The sequence below is a fragment of the Citrus clementina genome, unplaced genomic scaffold (assembly GCF_000493195.1).
Source record: "Citrus clementina cultivar Clemenules unplaced genomic scaffold, Citrus_clementina_v1.0 scaffold_4, whole genome shotgun sequence".
Lineage (NCBI taxonomy): Eukaryota > Viridiplantae > Streptophyta > Magnoliopsida > Sapindales > Rutaceae > Citrus > Citrus x clementina.
This window is the reverse complement of record NW_006262274.1, coordinates 9,951,058-9,973,475: the sequence shown is the minus strand read 5'-3', so window position 1 is coordinate 9,973,475 and position 22,418 is coordinate 9,951,058. Positions and strand designations below refer to the sequence as shown.

At 42.9% G+C, this 22,418-nt stretch overlaps 1 protein-coding gene and 1 pseudogene across 1 annotated transcript; one reads left to right on the top strand and one right to left on the bottom strand.

Annotated features, from left to right (window-relative positions):
* Positions 1-3,429: 3,429 nt before the first annotated feature.
* LOC112099070 lies at positions 3,430-4,569 on the top strand. The gene has a single exon (XM_024186173.1). The coding sequence runs from the start codon at positions 3,430-3,432 to the stop codon at positions 4,567-4,569; it is 1,140 nt and encodes a 379-aa protein (XP_024041941.1).
* A 3,152-nt stretch (positions 4,570-7,721) lies between these two features.
* Positions 7,722-16,368, bottom strand: LOC112099069 (annotated as a pseudogene).
* Positions 16,369-22,418: the final 6,050 nt, after the last annotated feature.

The window sequence follows — 22,418 nt, the reverse complement described above, 5'->3', positions numbered from 1 at the left end:
TGCAAACAAATTTTTCTCAGAGTATGCAAAATAGTGTCATTGTAAATGCGCCAAAGGAGGAGAAACGAGGAAGGATACCTGTGATTTACCAACTTGACGGATCGAGATTGGTAATCGTGAGGAGATAAAGCTGCAGGCAACCAAAAATAGTAAGTAAGAATATGCAAATATAAAACCCAATGATGTGAAGAACGAAGAAGCTGCAAATTTATTTTATTTATTCAAGCACAAATGAAATTAGCCAATTTATTTTATTTATAAATATAAAAAAAAATAATAATAATGAAGAACGAAGAAGCTGCAGCAACCGACATCGGTTGTCATGGCTGCAACCACCAAGAACCGACGCCGGAGATCGCGAGAAGGAAACCGGAAACCACCAAGGGAGAACGCTGTCGAAAATTAAAAAAAAAAGAGAATGAAGAACGGAGAAGACAACACGGATGGGGGGGACTGCGGCCATCGAAACGACGCCGGCTGCCGCGACTGCAGCCACCGAACCGATGCCGACTGCTGCGGCTGCAGCCACCAAACCGACGCCGGAAATCGCCAAGGAAAACGCCGGCCAAAACAAAAGAGAAAAAGAAAAGAGAGAAGAAAAGGAGAAAGAAGAGAGAAAAAGCAAGGATAAAATGAAGACACAATAGTGGGGGGTTACCGTGTCTGCCGCCGGGTCGGATCTCGCCGTGAGCTGCCGAAAAACCGCCTTGAACCAACCAGATCTGGAGCCAAAACCGCCGCTGCAGCAGCTGAGACCCACGCCGAAAAACACAAGAGAAGATCGTCGGCCGAGAGAGGGAAAGAAAGAAGAAGAAGAAAGAAAAGAGAAGAGAGAAAACACGAGAAGAAGAATGAAATAAAAAAAAAAAAGGGAAGTGAAGAGATAGAATAAGCCTAGGGAAGATGACCAGGCTAAAAAAAAAGAGTAAAGAAGAAATTTTTACCTATGAGAAATTTTAAAAGAAGAAGGCCATTGGAGATAATAAACTTTTGGAAGATCGTTTGGGGATTTTCAAAATAAATTAGAGGAAATTGACATTCACGTCAGGGATTTTTAATTCAACCTGACAGAACACACTATACAAGAAAGGAGGTAAGGGATGTTTGTGTGAGATTGATATTTTTAAAATTCAAACTGTGTCAGAAGGCTGCCATTTCCCATGAAAACATGGGAGAGACATAAAGACAACTGTTCGTACTTATCAGCAGTTGAGTAAAAAAAAAAAAAGGTGGCGGGAAACGGAAAAGACAAAGAGAAGATTTTTTAGCTCGACAGTACACAAAGTTTAGTCAAGGGAAGAAACTAAGCAAGGTATCCCCGGTCCAGACACATCACCACGTGTCACTCATACAATGAGTTTCTTTTACCTCAATTTATTAGAGGTACCCTATGCAAATAGAGGTACCCCGCACAATTAGGGGTACCCCAAATAAAATGAGGTACCTCACGTAACTCGAGGTACTCGGCAGATCAGATGCAAGAGAATCCTCCGAAAATATCCGCCGTAAGAAACGTCTCCATCTTTGAAAAGATATTATTCGATTTTGTCAGAATTAGGAATCAAGAACGTCGTACCAAAAGGGAGGGACAACCGCTTGCTACCTCTGTAAAAAGTGAAGGACATTATCCCAAGGACAGTGGTCCTCAGCCGCCTACCCGACAGCTACTGCAGAGGTACCCTGGACCACTCTCCAGCGTGCGCCACGTTTCCAAAGGATGAGATACGCCGCGAACATGCACATAACGGCCCAACTCTCTTTACCATAAAAACTTGAGTGTCAGAGTGTGAATACCGGGGTACCCCAGCTTCACCTCTAACCTCTATTTCACTGTTTTGCAGGCCTGAAGCTTATTTTGAAGGACATCTCTCTTGGTTCTGTCGTTTCACCATTGTTACCACTCCCTCTCCCCTTCTCACTTCCCCCGAATTTCAGATACACCACACCGCGCATAACAAACTAGTGAGGTACCCCGTCTCCCCTAAAAATACAAATTCATTGTTCAAGATAGATTTTAGCTTTTCCTACCCCAAAATCTGTTGAAAACAATTGGCGCCATCTGAGGGGAGGCGCACAAAAAGCCTCAACCACGTTTACCAAACTAGTTGTGTGTACTCCAATACATGGCACCCGACGTACCTCCCGAAGGTTTAATGGCGGATCTTAAAAGGATGAGAGATGACGCCAGCAGTGAAGGTAGTGATCCTGCAAGAAGGGTAGCGCGCATCAGCAAGGGCAAGGGTATCAAGCAATCGACGTGTGTTCGCCAAGATGAGAAACCTATTTCTCACAAACATTTCGAGGATCTTGCCCACGCAATACTTAGGGCGGTTGGATCTCGGGCACCCAAAAGTTCACTTCCACCAGTGACGCTAGATGCTCCACCACCTCAAACGGACGACCAAGCTATGGTCAGAAGAGAGGTACCCAAGGCCAGCAAGCCAAAGCATAGGCCATCGGGTACCCGTTCTAAGTTTCAAACTGTGGGCTCCCGAGACAACCATTCCACCGCCTCTTGCAATTCTCGCAGCAGCTAGGGTACGAGGCGTGCAAAGCGTACCCACGAGGATCTCCGTGAGAAGTTAAACGCCAAAAAAGCTTCTCAAATGGCGGCGACATCATCGGGTACCCCTCGAACTTGTGGAAAAAATGGAGAACCTGGAAGCCTAAGTGAAGCTCCTCTCCGAGAAGTAAAACATCACAACTGCTCCAACGCCAATGACTTACCAATCGCCATTCACTATGGAGATTCGGACGACAGCTCTCCCCGAGGCGTTCGCCATGCCTCAAATACCCCAATACTCGGGTACCACTGATCCCTCGGAGCATGCTGAGCTATACCGCGACCAAATGCTTATCAAGGGTTCAGATGAGAGCGCCATGTGTAGGATGTTTACACACACACTCACGAGGCGGTCGCTATGCCTCAGATACCCCAATACTCGGGTACCACTGATCCCTCGGAGCATGCTGAGCTATACCGCAACCAAATGCTTATCAAGGGTGTAGATGAGAGCGCCATTTGTAGGATGTTTACACACACACTCACGGGCCCCGCGAAGTCATGTTTTCGCTCTTTGAAAGCGGGTAGCATATTTTTCCTACACCAATTGTTATCCAAATTTACTAAAGAGTTTTCCTACGCTTTCACTCAAGATAGAGTAGCCTCCAAACTTGCCTTTATTAAGTAAGGGGAAGCCGAGCCTTTGGCGGAGTATGTAAGTCGTTTCCACCAAGAGGTGCTGCGAACCGGAGCATTTGGAAACCAATACACATTGACCCATTTTGAAAAACATTTACGGTTGGGCAAGTTATGTCGTTCTTTTCAAAAGAAGCGCCCACTTTCATATGGGGAAGCCCGTTCCCAGGCATTGCAGCAGGTGGAGATGGAAGAGAAATGCCAATTGATGCGCCAAGAAGATAAAGCCGATGTTACAAAGAACAAGGAGAAGCCTAAGAGGATGGAGGCCCCAATACCGCGGGTACCCCGAGCACGGAGCCCTCTACGGGCTGCCCCGTGGAGACGAGGGTATAACGCTCAGGGTACCCCAACCTCCAAGATCGCCACCACCGGATCAGCGAGAGCCACCACCGAGGCCTCGGTGCAAATCTTACCATCCACTGAATCGATCCCCAAAGCAGATCTTCTACCATATTCGGGATAGTGGCCTCCTTCGTCCTCCTAAGCCAATGAAGAAGTACCCCAATATAAAGCATAGCCTGAAGTATTGTGAGTTCCATGAGGACTTCGGTCACAGCACAACTGAGTGTTTTACCTTGCGAGAGGAAATTGAATCTTTGATTCTTAGCGGGTACCTCAAAGAATTTGTTGCTGGCATGAGAGAAGCTCGGAAATCCGCGGAGCAAGATAAGGGCAAGCGGGTAGCTGATGGCAATCCTGAACGAGAGGTACCCCTGGGACATAAGAAAGGCGTATATGTCCAAATGATCATGGGCGGACCGACTTTAACGGGCCAATCTAGGAGGGCTATCAAAGGCTATGGTAGATCGTTGTCGATAACCACCAATAATGGTAGAGAAGTCAACCTTAATGAATGGGGTGCACCGAAGGTACCCCACCATACCCCGCCTATCCTTTTTACAGAAAACGATGAGGAGGGTATCTCGTACCCCCATGACGATGCCTTAGTAATTACGTTGAAGGTTGCCACCGGTAAGGTAGCAAGAACTCTTGTAGATACCAGCATCTCTGTTGACATCATTTTCAAAAGCGCCTTAGATCAAGTATTGATTGAGTCGCCAAAGATCACCCCCTATGCTACTCCTCTTATTGGGTTCGCCGGAGATATGGTTATACCAAAGGGCATCATTACGTTGCTCGTTACACTTGGTAAGGTACCTCACCGTGTTGTTCATATGATTGATTTTCTTATTGTAGATCACCCAGGTGCCTACAATATTATATTGGGTAGGCCGTTCTTAGTAGCAACTAAAGCAGTGGTATCCATGCACTACCTCGCCATGAAAGTCCCGGCCGCCCAAGAAGTTATCATTATTAAAGGGGACCAGCAATCTAACTATACTATGCTTGACTTTCGGAGTATGTAAAATTGATGGGGTTTTGTTTATTTAGCTTACTGAGTGGTTTATCTTGTTTGGGGATAACTCGTTTAGCATGTATGGTGAAATGAAAGTATACGCAACTAAATTGCTCTAGTCGGCAATAACCTTCTAATATTGAGTGAGATCACCATGTGACAATGCTTTAATTGCATGGCATCTAAGATGCGATTTTGCTAGATTGTTTTTATGTAGGCAATACATTCTAGTGTTGGGCAACACCCTTCTAGTCTTCGAGCGACTTCACCAAGTGACAATGCTTTATTGGCAGGGCATCTAAAATTCCTGTTTGAGATTAAATAACACTTAAACGAAGCAAAAGCCATAATCCACATGTCAAAAGCATTAACAAAAAGAGACAGAGAAAGTTATCTCAAGGGAGCTTATTTTCTAAATACAAAATTGTATCAAAATCAGTTTGTTGTACATGGATGCTGTCAAAACATTTGTCACAGCAATTAACTACTCATAAAACTGTACACAAACTAATTTTATTCTGGAAAAGAATGGCTATGCGACATGCTATTTTTGAATCTAAATGAAAATATATTTGAACCTGGGCAACTATAATTTGCAACCACTTCCGAGTGCATTATTCTGAGTTTTCTTGCTCCAAGTCCACAGCTAACTCTATGTTTCCTCTGTACAAATCCGAGACCCATCCAAAAAGTAAGGGTCAATCTTTCATGAATTGCCTTCATGTTTCCACCAACAGAAAGTCCTAAAGGAATCTTTGGATGCTTTAGGAATAAGCATTAAGCTAGACATGAAAGCCGATGGTTCAACTCATGTGTAGCTCAAATCCAGAAAATATCATTCAGACTGAAAATAACTATCATAAATAGAAAGCCGATCAAAATCAAAGTTTGCTTTTAGTCCAACAAATTGACTGCCCAGCTGAGCACAACCAGCATCTGGCCAACGGCAACCCCCATCCCCTATGCGTAATTGTAACGCCACAAATTCTCATATATATTAAGTTATGGAAATTGGGCTTTCATTCAGAATTATAGGTGGCCCATAACCCTTATTAAGAGGTTATTTATGAGATAATTTTGGGAAAATGGTTATTTTTCCTAATTAAATAGGGTTTCTTAAGACTCCCTATAAATTCATACTTTTTCTCTCCCATAACCCTAAATTCACAACGTTTATTCTTCTTCCTTGCTGCTCTTTACGCTCTTACCCAAATCCTAGGATTCAAACCTTTGTTTAGGAGAGAATCAAACGACGGGTAAGTTATTCTCCATGTTCTCAACAGATTTCTAATCACTCTATCTAGCTAGGGTTTATATTGGCACGATTCTAATGGTTGTGGATCATAATGCATGGTTTAGAATATATTTAGGCCTTGTTTAGGGTTTTGATTTATTATGAGTTTAGTTAATCAATCCTTGACGTATTAAGCACAGGATAATTCTGGACAGCATGAGTATCTCGAATTTAAAGCTATATTTTCTGAACGAATTTTCTTATAAAATTTATATTTCTGGGAACTAGACATGTAGGGCTTCTTGATTAAATTTTATTTCATTGAATTCGACTTCGTTTTGAATTTTATATGTATTTACGAAATAGAAACCACTGCACTGGAAAACTGCGATTCCAGCATTGCGATCGGATTCACAAGACTATTTGTACCATCAAATGAACTCGGAAAATTCTGAAAGTTTATATGTAGGTTAATATATGTGTCTAGGATTCCCAGTTTTAATTTTATAATTTTCTTGTTAGTATTTTATTTTATAAAAATCACGGAACCTGTTCTGTTTGGTTTAGATTATGTGAAAACAGTTTCGAGTTTGTTGAGTAGTATATAGTTTTTAAAATGTTTTTGATATCGGATCCTCTTGTAAATTTTACATGGGGTACTCATGGATGTCCAGAATAGTTCCAGAGGATATTATATCATTCTGAGTTTTAGATTAAGAGTTAAAATTCTGAGAATCAGACCTGTACGGGTATGAATTAGAAAATCAGATTCTTAGAATAAGTCATTAATTGTCATATCTTGTATTTGTTTAAGGAGTTGAAGGTGATTGAGGCTCTTAGAAGCTTAGAGGTGGGTTAATTCAAGTTCATTTGTCGAGGTAAGTAACTTTATTCCTAGTATACTGGATATGTATAAGTATTTTGATATTATTATTATAAGTATAAATGTTTTTATACTACTTGATTTTGATAATAAAATTAGTTTTATGTAAATGTTTTAAAGCTAAATTCTTTTTAACAAAGTATTTTATAAATGCTTTTGAATATGTAAGTTATTTTGTTACATGCCTACTTTTATGATTTTATCTTTAAAATGTTATGCAAGCCTAAATTATTGATATGGACTTTTATGAATCTGATACGAATGTTTTGTACCTATGTTTGATTTCAATTATTGGTGATTGTATGAGATTCCTAATGTTTTGGCTCATTGTCCATAGTTATTCTGATTCTGATTCTGATCGTAATATACAATATATCTGTCTGGACCAGTACTGGGTTTATGTTCTGAGTGTGCACACGATATTCTGATTCTGTTTCTAGCCGGGTCACCGGGACTATAGGTGACACTATGTGACATGAGCTAACCTTGTGTTTTCTGTATACGTATTACATGATTTGCTTTGCAAGTAAATATGCTTTTGAATATTCTGAATTATTAAGAATTTATCTTATGTTATCGTGATATATCGTTTTATGAAAATTATGGATTATGATATATGTTTTAATTAAAAGAAGGCTTGCAATATTTTTGGTATCGATAGGCCTAGTGTGTTAGGAATGATTTTACTTACCGAGTTGACGGCTCACCCCTCGTCATTACTTTTTGCAGATTAAGTTTCTTTTGAGAGGTGCGCTTAGCTTTGGAGTTAGTAATTTTTCCAGTTTCCGTTTGCCATTAAATAAGAGGAGGAATAGACTCGTGTTTCTATTTAATTATTTCTATTATGAACGTGTAATTTGGAGTTTGAGACTTTTATTATTATTTTTTTTGTCATCGAGAGAGATTATTTAGTATTAGACGTTTGAATTTATGGATTTATTTGAATAAGAATTGGAGGTATTTCAATTTGAAACTTATGAGCAAAGATTATGATTTGTGAGTAACTTCCTTCTTCACGTGCTCCGCACATGTTAGATTTGGGGTGTTACAGTAATGGACACAAAGCTTCACACACCCGACCAATTGGATTGCTGGAAACAACATCATCCATTACGGTGACTGAAATAGAGAAATCTGATTTCTCATCATACTGTATACTGCCATCAGATACTCTTTTTGAAGCGGACATTTTCAGTGGACTCTCAGTTGTATTACCTTCTGTTTGGGAGAAATATGTCGACGAGAGCAGGCATGATGAGCAGATATCTGATGGCAGAGTTCTGCGAACCGGTGTGTCCCGTAAGAGCCTGGTATCCGGGGGAGCAGGAGCAGGAATATCCTGCTCATCCACGAGCACGTCATCCGCGAGGCCAATTTCCTGTAAGAAGCATAAAGCCATTCCTGCTGTATTCCTGCTAAGTGTTGATTCGAGGAGACCCGGTCAATGACGGTTGGCGAGGTATGCTCTCCAATCCGAGAATCTAGGCACGAAGGCCACGCAACCACCCACAACTACGGAAATGGGGAGTCCACGTTCGAGAGGTGGGAGGATAACAAGCGCGAATGGAGGGGAGGCCCGAGCTCAGAAGTGGCCTATAAAAAGGTAGCCAACGAAGGTAAAAGGGTTAGCATTTTTGAGATTATAACAGAGATAAAGGAAATCCTAAAGAATAGAAACTACCAAAAAGCCATAAGATCTGTGGCAAACGTTCCCAGAGCCTTCATATCTGACTTGACCGTCGGAGGGTTTACGCCGGGAAAACAACCGGCTTGCTCTGACTTGTTTCTATGGACGCAGGAATTCTTGGAGAAGAAAGCATACGAGGAGAGATCTTGATCGAGGTAAGGTTGATCGAGCAGATATCCTGGTCGTAGGAAGAGTGTAACCAGAATCTCGCATCTTCCTTGGCCGCCTCCTCGTCCATATGTTGAGCAACACCAGCTGCAAGGTCATCCATCTTCAGATCAGGGTGCTGCTTCCCAAGGACAGCCATGATGCAACGATAGGAATGCCGAAGTCCCTGGTTGTACTGGTTGTCGGCCTCCCTCTCCAAGTTCTCAACCTGAGCCCGATGGGAATTGCGGAGAGATTCGAACTGAGCCTCGTACATAGCCTTCTGCCTTTGAAGATCCTCCTTGACCTTGGTCAACTCCTCCTCGAGGGTAATGGCTTTTGCTTGAGCAAGAGATTCTTGCTCTAACAGCTTGAGGTTCTCAACATTCAGCTCCCCTGCTTTCTTCTCGGCAACGTTAGCTCTGGTCGTCGCCGATTGAATGTCCTCCTTCATCTTCCGGTCGTAGCGGCCAACCTTAGCCTTGTAATAGGTGGTCATGCAGCTGAGGTGGAAAGCATTATACTGCATGGCCCCCACCAGCTCACCCAAGGTGCAGCCATCAAAGTCCTCCAGGTTCTTCTTGCTCACGAGTTTAGATAACTCATTGAGATAGGGGACCAAGTGTTCTGCTCGGCTGTCAGGTAAGCGAGATCGAGGCCTGACAGGAGGAGAAGAGGAAGCAGGATCCGTGGCTGCTCCACTAGTTTCCCTTCTTTGGCAGGAGCAGGAGGTAAAGTCTTCAAGGGAGAGACTTGCTGCACGATGTTAGCCCGCTTTGCAGAAGGGGCGTCCTTGTTGTGGTCCCTCTTCGTGGTTTGAGGTCGAGAACGTTTCCTGTTCAGAGCCCCAATCACAGCGTCCTCCATCTTATGGCCAGGGAGTACCAAGCGAGACTTGAGCAAGTTGTAAACAGTTATCAGTTCTCGACTCGGGCAGGAGTTGGCTAGTACAGCCTCGACCCGTTTGAGCTGATCAGGTTGGAGGGGGAAGTGAACACCCCAAGAACCTGCAACACAAACAAACATTTGATTAGAGACAAACCAGTAAAGTGCAAACAACAAGGGAGACAAGACATCTAATACGAGCAGGCAACCTGGGACCACGAAACGAGGTGGGACGCGGAAGTCCTGCCCATCAACCTGTGCAACTTGACCCCAGGGACCCCCTGCGAAAAAGAACTTCTTCTTCCAATTCCCACCACCACCAGTAGGAAGATCGGTTATGGGTTTCCTGGTCTTGGTACTTGATTGGAAGTAATACCAGCCGGCGTCTTTGGGGCTGCTTTTCAGCTGGTACAAGTGCTTCACCACGTCGACCGTGGGCTCACTTTGGCAACATTTGTCCCACAGTATGAACAGACCAGAGAGCACTCTCCACCCATTGGGGTTCAGCTGACCAGGAGCTAGGTTTAGCCCGTTAAGAATCCGGGCAAAGTAGGGTTGCAAGGGACACCTCAGCCCGTGCCTAAAACTCTCCAAAAACAAGGTAACATATCCCCTAGGAGGCCTGCTAGGGGTATCATTCTTTCCTGGGACCTTAAGAAGTATTTCACCAGGAATGTTATACCTAAGCCGGAGGTCAGCGAGCTCGTCAAACATGGTCGTGCACGTCATATAATCAATAGCGTAGTCCCGCGATAGGGCTCTACCTCCTACTGTACTCCGCCCTTCTGGTGGCGACGCTCCTGATGGGGACACCTCACCAGAATCATCTCCTCAACCCTCACTCAGGGTGTTCTCCGAGCCAGAAGACCCCTCTTCATCACTATTTCCGCTCGAGGAGGTTGTTTGGGGGGACATCCTCCTAGCGCTAGTGCCAACACTAAATCTAATGGGCTCTAAGGGGATCCCGGGGTCAAAAGCAAGATCAATTAGCAGACTAGGCAGGAAGTCCAACTCATCATCGTCAACCTCAATGACCTTCTCTTTGCCTTTCGACATTCCCTAAGCTCTAACCACAACACCACCACCAACTACTACCCAAACAAAAGAGAAGAGAAATTATCTACAACTATCCGAGACCAAGGAGATAGAAGAAATACCTGAAGTAATGGTTCAGTTGGTGAAAGACAGAGATGGAGGCCTTTATGCCGAAACTTCTTTGCCGGAGAGACAGAGACGGAGACGGAGTGAATGATGAATTTGTCGTTCGAGAGGATTTGGGTTTCCTAATGGGGACGGACTCTTGGGTTGCCAGCATTTAACGGCACCAAATCCCAAGGGCCTCGTAACCGTTGGTTTGAAATTCGAATAGAGGGGCAGATTTATGCCACATCACCTCGTCCGCAATTAAATGCGATATGACTCTTGGCAGCCTTTTCCAATCCCATGCGAGCAAGTACTGTCAAGTTTCTACTGCTGGTCCACTACATTACCCAACACCAGAAACTGGGGGACCGATGTTTGGGAGAAATACGTCGACGAGACCAGGCATGATAAGCAGATATCTGATGGCAGAGTTCTGCGAACCGGTGTGTCCCGTAAGAGCCTGGTATCCGGGGGAGCAGGAGCAAGAATATCCTGCTCATCCACGAGCACGTCATCCGCGAGGCCAATTACCTGTAAGAAGCATAAAGCCATTCCTGTTGTATTCCTGCTAAGTGTTGATTCGAGGAGACCCGGTCAATGACGGTTGGCGAGGCATGCTCTCCAATCCGAGAATCTAGGCACGAAGGCCACGCAACCACCCACAACTACGGAAATGGGGAGTCCACGTTCGAGAGGTAGGAGGATAACGAGCACGAATGGAGGGGAGGCCCGAGCTCAGAAGTGGCCTATAAAAAGGTAGCCAACGAAGGTAAAAGGGTTAGCATTTTTGAGATTATAACAGAGATAAAGGAAATCCTAAAGAATAGAAACTACCAAAAAGCCATAAGATCTCTGGCAAGCGTTTCCAGAGCCTTCATATCTGACTTGAGTGTCGGAGGGTTTACGCCGGGAAAACAACCGGCGTGCTCTGACTTGTTTATGTGGACGCAGGAATTCTTGGAGAAGAAAGCATACGAGGAGAGATCTTAATCGAGGTAAGGTTGATCGAGCAGATATCCTGGTCGTAGGAAGAGTGTAACCAGAATCTCACATCAACACCTTCAAAGTCAACAGTACAATCACCACTGCTAGAAAATTGAACCTTGCATCCTAATGATTGAACGGCTCAATTTATGGCTTCACTTTCCTTGCTGGCCCTATTGGCTACATTCACAGCCTTGCTCCTGAGTTGCTTCTCCTCTCTTAACTCTGCAGTTTGTGATTCTATAGCAATCATGGTTTCTTTAGCTTTCTTTGCCGCTAACTCTTTTGCCTGCCAGGAATTTTAATCGACTCAATACTATTTACAAACCCTCTATAAATTAATTACAGTAAAAAAAAGACGAGGACAGTCAGTTCATTGTCATTTAGGATAATATGAACAAGTGAGGGGTTCCATTAACCAATAGAAAACAACCTTTTATTGTTGTCTATCACCCGAAAGGAGGGAAAAATTCATATTTTCCAATTGTCTAAATCCATATTGTCTAGTACAACGCAAAATTGCACCTGTAGAACAGAAGGAAAAATTTCCTTACCTTATTCAGTTCAGAGAACTTTATAGCCATGTCCCTATATTGTGCTTCAAGCTCCCCAGTTTGGGCTTCGGTGGGACAAGCCCAATGCAGATGGAACTGAGGCCACAAAGTTGGGGCTAAAGCTGCAGCCGGAGGTAAAAGAGGACCATGCTGTTTCAGCGGATCATAAAAGAGGTTATAGTGAACATGAGAGCTTCCTGCCGAAGAACGCAAATCAGCCAGATATGCCCACAAGCACCCACATGCTTTAGCAACACCACATTGCTGCCTCTCCTTTTCACTTAAAATTAAGACTAACAAATCAGATAATTCTAAAAGTTTCTCAGCAGTGCCTTGAGAGTTAAACTGTTCCATTCCAATTTGTTTGTACATGTTTCCATACAGCTACAATATTATATAATTGGAAAAAATAAGTAAACAAGTTGATTTTGCACCAGCAAATATAAACATCATTCATAAGAATGCCTGTACCAGTTATACATGTTCATTAATAAAACAGCAACTTCAGGGGATGAAATGTAGCAAAATTTCTCTTTGACCAGTAGTTCCTGAGATTATACAACATACTTATGAAGTAAAAGAAACATCCAAACCATGCTGACAAGCTAAAAACATAATGATGTCAATTTAACAAAAATTACAAGCTAACTTAAAATACAACCTTTTAATCCATTATACTTAGATTTATCTGTATAGTTTGTTAATGCTTCCTTCTGAACAAATTGTATCATTTATACTCTTAATCCTTCTCAAACTCTATAACTTTTGCAGCAATTTTTCTTTTTTTTTTTAATTGACAAAAACAAAAGACCATTATACTTTTAAATATAACGGTTCCACTATGTAATAATCACATCAAGAATTCCTACTTTTTTCTCATCCTTTCTACTTCGAAAGGGAAAAATTAAAAAAAAAAAGATTTGAACCTCAGACTTGGATCCATTTAACTTTTCATTTTCCTTAACTAAAGATTTAATCAAAAAGACCAAGCCCATGGGCATGTAAAACCATCGCACTGCAGGAAAAACAATAGAAAAGGAAAAAGAGAGAGAACTTAAAAAAGCAGCTCTTTAGGACAAATTACTGGCTAAGTCCTGCTGTTATCCCAATAGTCATAACAGATGAAGTAAATGCATGCCAGTTACCACAGCTTTTATTGGAATAGGATCCACCCCACTGCTTGTATTAATGTGAAACTACCTGTTGCACAAGAAGTTCCAAAGCGACAAGAAAGCACACAGTCCAAGAAATCCACCAGAAAAGCCTGGATATGAAAGAGTAGAAAAGTCAACAATTGGTTTTCTCTGGAAAGGATATGAAACAATGAAGAGAGAAGGGGGAAAAAATGGAAAGAAAGAAAACATTTCACCAGCACATTCAAGTTTAATGATGGGATATGTTGCAGAATAAGAAATTCATTTCACATATAGAAGAAAATACATACCGACGAGAACTCAAAGGCAAATGGATACATCCGCATCAATTGTGAAGCACAATCAACCCACTGCAGAAACAAATTCACGCACCAGATCATTAATTTTTCATCAGACAAACTTATGACACAACTGGAAAGTTGAAGTCCTCCCACAGTAGAGCCAAAGGCATGGAAGAGGAGGACCTCAAGGCAAGCTAGTGTTTATACAGGATTGAGCAGCTACTTAATGAAGTGTGCTAAGAACTTGAGCTTTTGGGTCACAAGGTTTCTCTAACATAGTAGCAAAAGATAACGTCTCAAGTTAAATTTCCACAAGTGCAAACTCAATTTTAATTACTTAAATTTCAATTATTTAGCTCATTTTCCAGCTCTCCTGTATCAAAGCCCATCTGCAAGCTAGTCTTAGTCAACATTTCACATGATGCATGTTAAGATTTATTTTTCATGCCCTTATCAGTTTAAGCTTTTGAATTTTGAAAATATTAATTAAATGAAGATTCTACTAACGACTCAATAGTTAAACTAAATATTAATGCAAGAACCTGCAAAAATATGGGAGAATAGTTGTTCTGTGCATGAGAAGAACCAGAAGCTTGAGGTGCTAATGAACCAGACGATTGGCGCATGGGTGATGACGGAAAACTCCCAGTAGAGGACTGCCTACATAATTCAAAAGATATATCACCACTTCCAGAGAGGGTTGGCATTCCCACACGATCCGAAAATGGATGGCCAAATGCTAGCCAATCTTTTTCAACAAGTGCCTGCACCAAGAAAAAAGATTTTCTAATTTATGAGTCACATCACGCATCACACTGAGTGCATAACTGAAGAGCAAGGAAAATGATATCCGTGTTACCATCTCATATGGATAAGACAAATAAGAACGGTACAGCAACCCAAGAAGAAAATAAAATATAAGCAAAGAAAAAAAAATCAATGCTAACACTTGATTCTGAGACAGTAAAATTAAAATGGGAAAAAAATAAACTAAAAGGGCCACAAAAAACCTATGCATGCAACAAAAGAGTTCCCACATTGCCTCTCATACTAGATTATTTAAGAACATCTTGGCAGAAACATCAGAAAAAAAGATCTTAAGACTGCCAATAAGAGCTAAAGTTTCAAGCATAAAAATGTACCTGAAATCCAGCGAATGTTCGATAGTATGGATCAAGTAACAAATTAGCAAGTGCAACCAACTGAGTTGTTCTATCCCAACCATCACTGCATAACACAAAGGGAAATGAACATGTTAGACACCAAAATACAAAAATGTTAAAAAAGGCCAATAAAGGCCAATTTCAGGGAAACACTAGAAATACAAATTTTCCATTTTGTTGAGTGTCAACAAAACGTTTTCATTTTATTAATCTTTAACACATCAAAATAGGAATTACCTAGGACTTCAAACAGGAAATCTCTAATATCTATCCTGATTACAGAAGTAGGCGAAATTGCAATAAAAATTCCTGTCTCTTGCTCTCTCTATCTCGCAGCTCTCTAAATGGTGGAATAAAAAGTCATTTGGATTAAACTCAACTCAATCTAAATAAGGGTGTGTTTGGGAAAAAATTTGCTAAGCTAGCAAAGCCCAGCTACAAGTGTTACCAAACCCTTTAGTAGCTGGGCTTTGCACCACACTCCCAAACGGGCTATTAATTACACAAGTTCATAGACAACTTTAATATCATCGTAATCACTCCAATCTAAAGCTCAGTTTGAGAACTGGATTTTTACCTGCCTCTCTTAGTCTTCAAAGATTGCTGCCAGTAATCCATGAAAAACTCCTGGAGTAGACCTACGTAAAAATACACAATTTTTGACAAAGAGCCCTCCCAAGTTCACATATGAAAACAATGGATTGGTCATTATACCTTGCTTACATAACTAAAAATTCAAAATGTCAAACTTTTCTGAGCAGAAACTGAAATATTTTTATCCATTTCTAGTAATGACCAGTCCAGGAAGTTATGACATCAAAAAACTTCCGACCTGCAATGTACTAGCACAGAAGCTGATTCTATAGCGATTTGTGCAGCAATCCAAGCTGAACCAGCCAGGATACGCTGAACATGTATTAACCAACCATTGTCTCCAAGGGTTGATACTGAAGCTGAGATACTGCTTAGATTGCCCCCACCCCATGTCCAACCACCATGTCTCTGTCAATAAAATTGGAAAATAGCATAAACAGATGTTCAAAGGAACAGTTATCCAAAGTTCACCAGACAGACATTTAAAAAACCTTAACAATTCAACCTGAGGATATCCACCTGGTAAGACTTTCAAAAAAAAAATGAGGAATTTGAACATTTATACAGACTGAGTTCTGAGCAAATGACTCAAATTAAAAATACCATAAACGAGTAATGTGACAAGGTTCCAACTCAACATGAGAGGAACTGTGAGGTAATAATGTTCCTAGAACTGCAAATGCTCTTCATAAATTTGTGTCAAGCATGTTGCGGCTGATGTCAGAAGCAAACTTTTTTTTTCTCAGCATTCGTGACACCGATTAAAAGAACTTAAGATAAAAAAAGAAAAGATCTTCATAGGTCCCATGACTAACCAAGAATGATGACATTCCATCAGACGATGTGGTGCCATGAGTGTTTAAGTAGTCTCTCAACCCCGATAAAATTCACGCAGTTCAAAAACATGAAATCGCCACCCACCATCAAGGAGGTTCAAAGCTTGGCAGGCCGGGTAGCTGCCCTGAGCCGCTTTATCTCCAAGGCTACAAACCAGTGTAAGCCCTTTTTCAAAGCTTGGAAGACCGGCAAAAAGCTCCAATGGACACCCGATTGCGAAGAGGCTTTCCAAGAACTGAAGAAGTACCTCGTGAATGCTCCATTACTTGCCAAACCTGAGCCGGGAGAGGGGCTTCTGTTGTATCTCACCGTATCCGAGCATGCCACCAGCTCCGTATTACTCCAAGAGGATGATAATGGGATACAACGACCTATTTACTACACTAGTAAGGCTATGGTTGATGCCGAAAAGAGGCACCCCGCCTCTGAAAAGATCGTTTTTGCATTGGTTGTCTCTGCACGGAAGCTCAGACCATATTTTCAAGCTCACACCATTGCAGTCGTCACCAACCTTCCCCTCTGGCAAATCCTCCAGAAGTTACACATGTCCGGAAGGCTTCTCCGATGGTCCCTCGAATTAAGCGAGTTTGACATCATCTTCAAGCCTCGATCGGCGATTAAAGCCCAAGCCATCGCTGATTTCATTACGGAATTTGCCAATGACTTAAGTGGTGAAGGTGATCTGAGGTACCTGTCAGATACCCCATCCACCGATGAAGGGGGACAGGCTTGGGAAATATATGTAGATGGTTCCTCTAACTCACACGGAAATGGTGCGGGAGTTATTATAATCGACCCGAACAAGGTGAAAATATGCTACTCTTTGCAATTTGGATTCAAGGCTTCAAACAACGAAGCCGAATACGAGGCCATTATAGCAAGGTTGAGGATGTCGAAGGCTTTGGGAGCAAAGAGGGTACACATCAAGAGCGACTCCCAGTTGGTGGTAAGCCGGAAAAACCAAAGAATTGATGTCCCAATTTTGCGAGGTTAAGGTGGAAAGGGTACCCCAACTGGAGAACAGCGAAGCCGACACCCTGGCAAAAATGGCGTCCCTTGGTGTAGCTCAGTCAGCTGGCCCCATCACGACAGAACACATACCCGCCCCCAGCATTGATCTCCTAGAGCCGTTGGACGTAGGATCACTGTCCAACGAGGTACTTTGGATGGAGCCTATCATAAGGTACCTCAAGGATGGAGACCTCCCCTCAGATAAAAGTAAAGCAAGAAGACTAAAGTATAAAGCCTCGCGGTACTGCCTGATCCAGGATACCCTATACAGAAGAGGATTCACTCTTCCTTACCTTAAATGCTTGGGAAGTGACGAGGCCGAGTATGTAATGAGGGAGATACATGAGGGGAGTTGTGGCAATCACTATGGAGCACAATCACTGGCGTAAAAAGCTCTCCATCAGGGGTACTACTGGCCTACCATACGGGAAGATGCCAAGAATATGGTACTAAGCTGTGACAAATGCCAAAGGTTCACCAGGGTACCCCACCTACCCCTAGAGAAACTAACAGTTATATCTTTCCCTTGGCCTTTCGCTATATGGGGAGTGGACCTCATTGGCCCGTTACCTACCGGGAAGGGGCAAGCAAAACATGCAATCGTGGCGGTAGATTATTTCACAAAGTGGGCGGAAATAGAGCCACTAACAAGCATCACAGAAAGGAAAACCATGGAATTCATTTGGAAGAACCTCATTTGCAGATTTGGGATCCCCTATGCAATTGTTAGTGATAACGACAAGCAATTCGATAATGAAAAATTTCAAAGTTTTTGTTCGGAGCTTGGGATAGCCAACCAATTTGCTACACCTGCTCATCCCCAATCTAATGGGCAAGTCAAAGCCGTTAACAAGATTATCAAAGGTATCCTGAAGAATAAGCTAGAGGAAAGAAAAGGAGCATGGGTAGACGAGCTGCCTGGGGTTCTGTGGACCTACCGGACTACTCAAAACACTTCCACCTGGGAGACCCATTTTTCCCTCGCATTCGGTGTTGACGCAGTGATTCCAGCAGAAATCGGGGTACCCTCTCACAGGGTTGAATACTTTGATGAGGCCGAGAACACCTCATTGATTGCTTCCAACCTTGATTTGGTGGCCGAAAAAAGGGCTAGAGCAGAATTGAGGACAGCCATATATCAGCATCGCATTTTGGGTCCATATGAAAAAAAGGTACGCCCTCGATCCTTCAAGAAAGGAGACTTGGTCTTGAGAAGGGTAACTCAAAACACTAGGGTACCCTGCGAAGGCACTTTTAGGGCAAATTAGGAAGGACCTTACCGCATCGACAAACCTGTTGGGTCAGGTGCATAAAGGTTACTCCACATGGATGAGACAATCGTGAGGCACCCCTGGAATGCTGCAATGCTACGGAAATATTACTAAAGGACAGTGTCTTAACCTTTAGTCTTTTGCTGCTATTTGCTTTCTTTAATATTTTTGTGTGGTAGGCCAAATGGGGTACCCCCAAACGCCCTATATTGGTCAGTTGCAACTTTAGAGTTTATTTAATTTTCAAATGAAAAGGATATGAGGTCTTGCGGTCTCTCATTCTTCTCAGGGTAATAAAGCTAGGTCATGTATTGATCAACGCTTTCGTTATCTATAAATGCATTTTCTTTCTCAATAAATATGATGTGGGTTCTTTCTTTATTTTTCGCCACTTCGATCTTAGAATGCGGATTATATTCATTTATCGCCATTAATATACCCTCGCATCTGGTTATATGCAATTCTCGTCATACGCTTGTCAATTATGACTAACCTATCACAGGACCAGCCAGGATACCTGATATGCCTAGATCGTGACAATCTATGCAAAGCCAAGATGGGCAACAGAGTGAACAACCCAGGAGTAGCCTTTCTGCGGAAGTATGACAAAACTACCTAAACAAAGAGATTGAGGGTCAAAGAGGACCCGAGGGTGGAGTAAAACCGGTATACCCTAGCGCCACGAGGTTCAGCTTAGGCAAAGTGGGGGGTAAGCTATTCAAAAATTCGAAGAGAACTTCAAAGGAATAAGAAATTGATTGGTTGGACCAATTGTGCACTTTCAATTTTTGATCGAGATGTCGCGAGGATGTTTTGATTACCTATTTGTGGGAAATTCGCCATAGTTGCCGAGAAGGGCATGCACCAAATTCGACGATCTATATAAACCGGCAGGCGCCTGATGTCGAATATTTGTTAAGGTATCGGGGGTACCCCATTTTAAAAAAGAAAAAAAAAAGAAAAATGAGAGGTACCCTGAAAATTTGTAAGATAACAGTTTAGTCAAGCATTCATTTGCAGAATAATAAGAATGCAAAGTACGAGAGGGCTCGGTGGCATGGAATCATAACAAAAGAGAAGTCCTAATAATAAAAAATATCCTAAGAAACCAAAAAGAAAGAAACAAGTTCCAAATAGCAAAATGTGGATAGATCCAAAAAATAAGAGCACAGTGAAAAGGCTACAGCAAGGGTGGAACGCCATCCCCATCATCCGTCTCCAGAGGGCGATCAGCAGAGGACTCTGAGGTACCCATAATATGAGCAGCCGAAGTAGGGGCATCTGAGGCGGGTAACGGCTGAAGCGCGCGGGGTACCCTAGGCGACTCGAAAGGGGTACCCGACCTTGCATGGGAAGACTTCTTCCTCTCCGCAATCGTCTTAAGAATCGTGGCCTTGTTGACGAATTTCTGTACACGGGATACCTCCAATTCTGGATCCACACTCCACACCTCCGTCATGATAAGTGAGAATGCATCCTCCGCCATCGTCTTTTGTCGGGATAACAAATCCTCGTTTGTGGCCTTCAACTCATCGCAGTCCTTCTCGACTCGAGCTTTCTCTCTCGATAGGCCAGTAATGCGTTCTTGCAAAGTTTTGACTTCTCGAGCAAGCTGATCCTCGCGAGACTGACGACTTTGGAGCTCACCCCTTAACTTGCCGACCTCTGATTGGGCAGCAACAAGGGAGTCGAGGTCTGGAAGGCAATAGCTGAGGAGAAAAGATGCTTGCAGGTCATAGAAGACATGTTAAATATATGTGTATGGCAATAGGATTAAATAAGTAAAAAATGAAGGGTACACCCGGGGTACCCCGGGAAAGCCTACCTCTTGGGTAGCCCTGAGTGCTTGACCATAGCGCTGGCTCAAACTCATCTTGTCTGTCTCTTCAGCGGCCTCGAAGGTAACATTTTCGATAGAATAATAGAAACAGGGAGCCAAGTGTGAAACCTCCTTGTTGGAAGCCGGGTCTAGGTCACCTTCACGCAACTCATCGAGGAAAGCATAAACCAGCCTGAATTTTCTCTTCTTTGAACGAGGGGTACCCTTCGACGCATTGTGGGAGGTACCCTGAGATTTCCCCTTTAGTCTGGGAGCTCGAAGTGGCCGAAAACTTTTCTGAGGTACCGTCGAATCCTGAGATCCAAAAGCACCACCCACTACCGCTTGGAAAAAGGCATCAAAAGTGTCACCCTATTGCGGGAATTGATGGGCCTTTACTAATTCAAAAAGCCTAAGGGTCCCGCTATTGCTTACTTTTCTGCTTGGGGTGATCATGACCATATTGTTGAGGGGGACCCCGCCTTGAAGAAGGGTTATAGAAATGGATGGTTTATGGCTGATGGTAGGTGGGGGACAGAAACTCTGGATGAAAAGGGTCAATGTAGAGAGTGTAAGTGTCCTCCACCCGAGAAGGGACAGCTGCCCAGGAGCTACCCCCAAATAACTAAACAGTCTCAATATAAAAAGGTTGGAGGGCAGGCAGAGTTTTGGATTAAAGAGGTCAATGTAGAGAGCAATCCCGTCAGACTTCGGACACTCAGGTCGTTCATCCACATGGGGTACCCTAAGCTGGACAGAGGGAGGAATATTGTATTTGGCTCTAATTTGTTCTAAGTCCCCCAAAGTAGCTCTCCTAGTGCCTAGGGAATAAAGGTTGCCAGATTTTAAAGGTGTGGTAGAGGGAGACTTGGGAGACCGGTCTGAGGAACGATCTAGAACCTTGGGCTTGGATGACCTACTTTTTTTTTTAGGATAAGGGGTTGGCCGTTTACTGGGAAAGCGTGGGATGACACGAGGAGTACTCCTAGGGGGAGGGAGCTCAGAGTGAGAGTTACAACTCCTAGAGGTACTAGGGGGAGATCTATTCTCCTCGCTAATGGAGATGTGGGAAGGAGAACCCGCAGGAGGGCTGTCAACCCTACTAGCCCCAACTGCACGACGCTTCCTCACTGGCCCCGTATGTTTCTTGCCCATTTACTTTCCCCCAACAACATAACCATGAAGCCACAATTCCCCCAACAACATAACCACCAAGCCACAATTCCCCCAACAATATTTTCATACCATACACCATCCACCACACATCAACCATCAAATGCAAACATCAACAAAAAAAAACAAACAAACAAACAAATTTTTCTCAGAGTATGCAAAATAGTGCCATTGTAAATGCACCAAAGGAGGAGAAACGAGGAAGGATACCTGTGATTTACCAACTTAACGGATCGGGATTGGTAATTGTGGGGAGATAAAGCTGCAGGCAACCAAAAACAGTAAGTAAGAATATGCAAATATAAAAATCAATGGCGTGAAGAACGAAGAAGCTGTAAATTTATTTTATTTATTCAAGCACAAATGAAATTAGCCAATTTATTTTATTTATAAATATAAAAAAATAATAATAATAAAGAACGAAGAAACTGCAGCAACCGGCATCAGCTATCATGGCTGTAACCACCAAGAACCGACGCCGGAGATCGCGAGAAGGACGTCAGAAACCAGCAAGGGAGAACGCCGTCGAAAATTAAAAAAAAAAAGAAAAGAGAACGAAGAACGGAGAAGACAACACGGATGGGGGGGACTGCAGCCATCGAAACGACGTCGGCTGCCGTGACTGCAGCCACTGAACCGACGTCGACTGCCGTGGCTACAGCCACCAAACCGACGCCGGAAATTGCCAAGGAAAACGCCGACCGAAACAAAAGAGAAAAAGAAAATAGAGAAGAAAAAGAGAGAAGAAAAGGAGAAAGAAAAGAGAGAAAGCAAGGATAAAATAAAGACACAATGGAGGGGGATTACCGTGTCTACCGTTGGGTCGGATCTCGCCGTGAGCTGCCGTAAAACCGCCTTAAACCAACCAAATCTGGAGCCAAAACCGCAGCTGCAGCAGCTGAGACCCACGCCTGAAAACACGAGAGAAGATCGTCGGCCGAGAGAGGGAAAGAAAGAAGAAAGAAAAAGAATAAAGAAAAGAGAAGAGAGAAAACACGGGAAGAAGAAGGAAAAAAAAAAGGGAAGTGAAGAGATAGAA